The 6451-nt window shown below is 34.7% G+C and overlaps 1 protein-coding gene across 1 annotated transcript; it reads left to right on the plus strand.

Moving 5' to 3' along the window:
• Positions 1–406: 406 nt before the first annotated feature.
• Positions 407–1342, plus strand: LOC131395794 (olfactory receptor 4P4-like). The gene has a single exon (XM_058527615.1). It carries the CDS (start codon positions 407–409, stop codon positions 1340–1342), a length of 936 nt encoding a protein of 311 aa, XP_058383598.1.
• The last annotated feature ends 5109 nt before the right edge of the window (positions 1343–6451 follow it).

Raw genomic sequence — 6451 nt, forward strand, 5'->3', positions numbered from 1 at the left:
AAGCACACACAATTAAAATACAAGCAAAAAAGCATGTTTTACTTTGATGAATTTTTAAATATATTTTGTTATCTAAATAACATAATTAACTAATAAATAGTTTTTAATTTTCAAAATATCACTGAAATATTTTAAATCATTACTGGTAAAATATATAATTGTTCCCATTATTCCCATGATAAAATTATTCCACAATAGATTCATCAAATACTAATGAAACTAATGAAAATGATAAAGATGCTTAATTTAATACATCAAGAATAACTAATATTCTATTCATATCAACTTATTTTTTAGTAAATTTTATATTATTGTGATCATACTGTTAGTTTTTCACCAAAATTTATGTTTTCTTTCTTTCAGATACATAATTCATTTGCATATAACATACACCAAACTCAAACATATGGAAAGCCAGAGAAACATCTCAGAATTTATTCTTCTAGGTCTTTCTTATGACCAAAGTACACAGACATTTTGCTTTGTGCTCTTCTTATTCTGTTATGTTGCCCTGTTGGTAGGAAACCTTCTGATCCTTATCTCCATTCGATGCAGTCGTCTTTATAACCAGCCAATGTACTATTTCCTCAGCCATTTATCTTCAATGGACATCTGCTATACTTCTAGTGTTACCCCCAAATTAATTGCTGACTTGCTAGGGGGGACAAAAACTATTTCCTATGGTAGTTGCATGTTACAGCTCTTTGCCATGCACTTCTTTGGCAGTATTGAGGTCTTCATTCTTACTGCTATGGCTTTTGATCGCTATGTTGCCATCTGCAAACCTCTCCACTACATGATTATCATGAACAGGACAAAATGTGATCTCCTACTTCTGGCTGCTTGGGCTGGTGGGGCTGTCCACTCCTTTCCTCAATTATCTATGGCAATCCAGTTGCCATTTTGTGGTCCTAATGAAATTGATCACTATTTTTGTGATATCTTCCCTTTACTAAAAATTGCTTGTACTGATACCTACATCATTGGTGCCCTGGGGGTTGCCAATTCAGGTATATTTAGCTTAGTTGCCTTTGTTGTCTTATTTGTTTCTTATGTCTTTATACTATTTACTTTACGAAATCACTCAGCTGAGGAAAGGCGCAAAGCCCTCTCTACTTGTGGGTCTCATATCACTATGGTCATCCTATTTTTTGTGCCTACAATCTTTATCTACCTTAGACCTCCTACTACTTTCCCTGAGGACAAAATATTTGCGCTATTTTATACCATCATTGCTCCTATGTTCAATCCCTTAATTTATACATTAAGAAATACAGAGATGAAAAACACCATGAGAAAAGTTTGGTGTCAGATATTATTTTCAAAGGAAGCCCACAATTAATTTGAAGAAGCTTATAGCTAAGCATCTTTATAAAAGAAAAAGACTTTATGCAAATGAAAAAGTGAAGAACTAGCTCATAGATTTTATATTCCATCACTACCTTGAAGGGAATGAATGAGAGAAATAGCACTTAGAAATTTAAAGGAATGACTAAACAAATACTAATTTTCACACACCAAAGTTAATGAGAAACTTAGTTAACTTTATAGAGTAGAGTCATAAGATGGTGTAGGGAGGGTTACCTGCAAGGAAAAACCATCTGGGCCAAAGTAAATAAGGCAATGCCATATTAATTAATGAATTACAATGAATTACAATTTTATTGATAATTTTATTAAAAACTCTGTGGTTGGGCAGCCTGGTGGTGTAGTGGTTAAATTCATGCACTCTGCTTCAATGGCCTGGGGTTCGCAGGTTCACATCCTGGGTGTGGATCTACACCACTACACCACTCATCAAGCCATGCTGTGGCGGTGACCTACATACAAAAAGTAGAGGAAGATTGGCAACAGATGTAAGCTCAGGGCCAATCTTCTTCAGCAAAAAACAAACAAACAAAATCTCTGGGTTTAGGAGCCAGATGGCATAGTAATACATATTCTGTGGTAGTGGAGAAGTTGAAATCTATAACTAAAATAATATCTTTACATTTCTGATAGAACATTCACATATACATCCTTTAGTTGCATTCAGAAATCAGTTTTGCAACAAAGAAATCAGTGTAGTAGAGCTTGTCTTAAAGTGATTCCTGGGAGTCAATCCTCCTGACTTCACACTGAAAAATATTAATAACTAATAAAGACAGATCAAAAATCCACATTTCAAAATGCTGAAAACATAATTACTATTATTCCACCTATTGATTAGAATTTAAGAACACTTCTCATAAAACTTAGGGAACTGAATAATAAAATGTAAGTGTCAATAATACCCTATCTGCCTAAAATTGACAAGTAAATGGCAAGTCACTGGATCGACGACCAAAGACCTTTCGTGCTGTAATGACAAAAAACATAGGAAAAGACAAATAAGATGGTCTAAAAACAAACCAACCAACAAAAAAAGCAAATGCGTTTTGGCTGCACATGGATGTTTATAGCAGCTTTTTTCATAATTGCCAACCTTGGAAGCAACTATGCTATTCTTCAGTAGGTGAATAGAAAAGTAAACCGTGCTACATCCAGACAGTGGAATATTATTCAGTACTAAAAAGAAATGAGTGATCAAACCATGAAAAGGAAACTTAAATGCGTATTACTGAGTGAAAGAAGCCAATCTGAAAATGCTGCCCATTGAATGCTTTCAACTATATGACATTCTAGAAAAGCCAAACTATACAGACACCAAACAGATAAGTGGATGCCAAACACTGGGGGAAGGGATGGATGAACAGGTGGAGCAAGGATTTTTAGGGGAGTGAACCTTTTCTATATGTTACTCCAATTGTGTATACATGTAGCTATACATGTCAAAACTCATAGACTGTACAACCCCCAGGGTGAACAGTAATGTAAACTATGAATTTGGTTCATCAAGTTGTGTCAATGTATGTTTCTTTGATTGTAACAAATGTCCCACTCTGGTGTAGGAGGTTGTCCCTGTGTGGGGTCAGGGGGTATATGGGAACTCTCTGTACTTTTGGTTCAATTTTGCTGTGAACCTAAAAGTGCTTTAAAAAATAAAGTTTATTAATTAAAAATATACATTGTGGCACAGTAGATATATCAAGTCACCTTGTAACTGGAATGAAGAAGAGAGCTCTGAGAAAGATTTTCTAGAGAAAACAGAAGAAAATTTTAAGAAAAGTCTTTTTTCCATATTTAATAGAATTTAAAATAAGTTCTCTAAAGAAACACAGCAAATATCAAAAGACAGAAGGGAGCAGATAACAGGATTTTATGAGAAGGCAGATGGTGAAAGTACTGAAAGAGTTTTGGAATATGTAACAACAATGCAGTAACACACTCATTCTAGACGCACTGTACACAAAGATGTAAAGAGCAGAAAATGATGCAGGAGGTAAAATTAAGTAGAGCTTTTGGAGTAGACAGGAATTAAACAAATTACTACCTCAGCAATTACTAATATAGAAATAAAAATATTGTGTGATTTAATTTTTTAAGAGACATTCTGTGATGTTTAATTACTTAGGTGGAGCAAATAAAACCATCACTAAAAATGAAATGGAAGATCAGATATTTAAACGATAGATTCGTTTTATTTTATTATTATTTTTTTACTGAGGAAGATTCGCCCTGAGCTAACATCTGTTGCCAATCTTCCTCTATTTCGTATGTGGGATGCCGCCACAGCATGACCACTGACAAGTGGTGTAGGTCCATGCCCAGAAACCCAACCTGGGCTGATGAAGTGGAGAATGCTGAAATAAACCGCTAGGTCACTGGGGCTGACCCGAAAAATAGATTCATTTTAAAGGACTCTTTTAAAAGGTAATGATTATTTGTTTCCATTATTGTGTTTTCTTAATAACGTGAATTTATCATTTAGAACATTATTAATGATCAAAATTATTATTTGAAAACAATGTTGACTTAGTACCAATGAACTTTTCTAAAAAAATCTAAAACACAAATTCCACTTTAATGAGACTTTAGCATTCAATAATACCAACAGCTTTCACAGAAATTACTCAGGACTTCTTACTTATAGTAATTGTCATTTTTAATAACCTGAGAGCATTTTTTTTAATTGAGCTACAACTGACATGCTACACTGTTAGTTTAAGTGTACAACATAATGATCTGACGTATGTATGCATTATGAAATGATTACCACAATAAGTCTAGTTAACATCCATCGTCACACATAGTTACAATTTTTTTTCTTGTGATGAGAACTTTTTTTTTTTTTTTTTTGCTGAAGAAGATTTGCCCTGAGCTAACATCTGTTGCCAATCTTCCTCTATTTTGTATGTGGGTTGCCAACACAAGATGGCCACTGATGAGTGGTGTAGGTCTGTGCCTGGGAACCGAAGCTGGGCCACCAAAGCAGAGCACACTAAACTTAACCACTAGACCACAGGGCCAGCCCCAATGAGAACTCCTAAGATCTACTCTCTTAAAAACTTTCAAATATGCAATGCAGTATTACTAACTATAGTCACCGTGCTGTACATTACCTCCCCAGGACTTACTTATTTTATAACTGGAATCTGTACCTTTATCTACCCCCTACTCCAAGACCTCTAGCAATCACCAATCTGCTCTGTTTACGTATGAATTCAGGTCTGGTTTTATTTGCTTGTTTTAGATTCTACATATAAGTGAGATCATACAGTGCCTGTCTTTCTCTGTCTGACTTATTTCCCTTAGCATAATGCCCTCAGGGTCCAGCCATGTTGTTGCAAATGGCAAGATTTCCTTCTTTTTTGTGGCTGAATATTATTGCACTTTATATATTATTTCTATAATAATAGTAATAATAGGAATGGAAATAGTGTAATAGGAATAATATATATAATTCATTTGTGTGTGTTAATATGTGTATATATGTCATATTTTCTCTCTCCATACATCTATTTATGGACCTTAGCTTGTTTCCGCATCTTGGCTATTGTGAATAATGCTGTAACGATGTGGGAGTACATGTATCTCTTGAGGTAGTGACTTTATTTATTATTTCTTAAGTTCCAGGATCCGATATAGAATACCATGTTGCATAAAGTTGTCTTGTCTCTCTATTACTCTCCTCTGGTCTTTGACAGTTCCTCACTCTTTCCTTGGTTTTCGTGTCATTGATAGTCTTGTGCAGTAATGGTCAGGTTACCTGTAGATTGTCCCCAATCTGAGTTATGTTTTTTTGGAAATAATACCACAGAGGTGAAGAGTCAGTCTTGTCACATCATATTCACTTGACATCCCTAGTGAGGTTAAACATTATCAATTGGTTAAGGTGGTGTTTGCCGTATTTGTCCACAGTAAAGATGCTATAGTTCCCTTTCCTAACTTTGGAAGGGAGACACTAAATCTAGCTCACCCTCCAGGGATATGGGTGGGGATGAAGCTTTACCTTCTATGGTGCTAGTATTTGCACATATATGGAATTATTCTGTAAGAGATATTTGTCTCTACTCTCATTTATTTATTCACCCATTCATTCATTTATGTCAATATAGACATATCTATATTTATTTTATACTTTAGGCTTTAATCCAGTGGTATGTTACTTATTTTGTTGCTCAATTTATTCCAACTTTGGACATTGGGAGCGTGTTCAGGTTGGTCCCGGCGTCCTTTTGACATGTCCACATTCTGCTATTTCTTTGAGAACTTACTGACTTCATAGTACTACAAGATGTTCAAGGCTCGTCTTCCGTTTTCCCAGCCTCAGTCCTAGAATCATCCATTTTTCCTAAGAATCCTGTTTCCTTTTTTTTGGAGAAGGATATTTAGAAACAAAGATATAGGAAGTGGACGTGCTGGGTATGTTTGTTGCTACTGCAGGGTCATTATTTCTATACCTCCCAACAGAAAGAACTAGGTAAAATAGGTAAGTACATAAACATTTGTGTGCACAAATACTTATAATTGCTTCTGTATCTATCTGTGTGTGTGTGCATATTAAGCTAAATATGAGTTTATTCTAAAATTGTTAGTAATTTCTATCTCTAAACCAGTAACACAGGGTTCATTCCAGCCATTATTTCCACCATAGACCATCCAACCTTTTTCTTGTCTTTAATTGCTCTAAAGATAACTGACTGTTTAAATCAATAACAGTAATAACACATTCTTTGTTTATAGTGAATGGAAATCTGAAATGTATGACAACAGGGACATAAGCAATGAGGGGGGGAACTGGGGGTATTTTGTTATAAGATTCTTTTGCTACGTGGGAAGCCGGCTAACATTATTTGAAGATATAATCATATAACTTAAGAGTACACTGTAAATCCTCAGGGAAACCATTATAAATGTTTTCAAAACAGGTATAAATAATATTCTTGGGCAGTGGAATTTATGACTAAGGTCATGAGAGTATACGGATAGTGTAAAAATCCATCAAGGGCCATTTGATATGATTTTTCTTTTGTTTAATTATTTATCACATCTACAATAAAAAAACATTGTGGAATTGAATGTTATGGGC

Source organism: Diceros bicornis, chromosome 31, assembly GCF_020826845.1.
Source record: "Diceros bicornis minor isolate mBicDic1 chromosome 31, mDicBic1.mat.cur, whole genome shotgun sequence".
Lineage (NCBI taxonomy): Eukaryota > Metazoa > Chordata > Mammalia > Perissodactyla > Rhinocerotidae > Diceros > Diceros bicornis.

Coding starts and splice junctions, on each gene's coding strand:
- LOC131395794 (XM_058527615.1), top strand. CDS start 407: ATGGAAAGCCAGAGAAACATCTCAGAATTTATTCTTCTAGGTCTTTCT.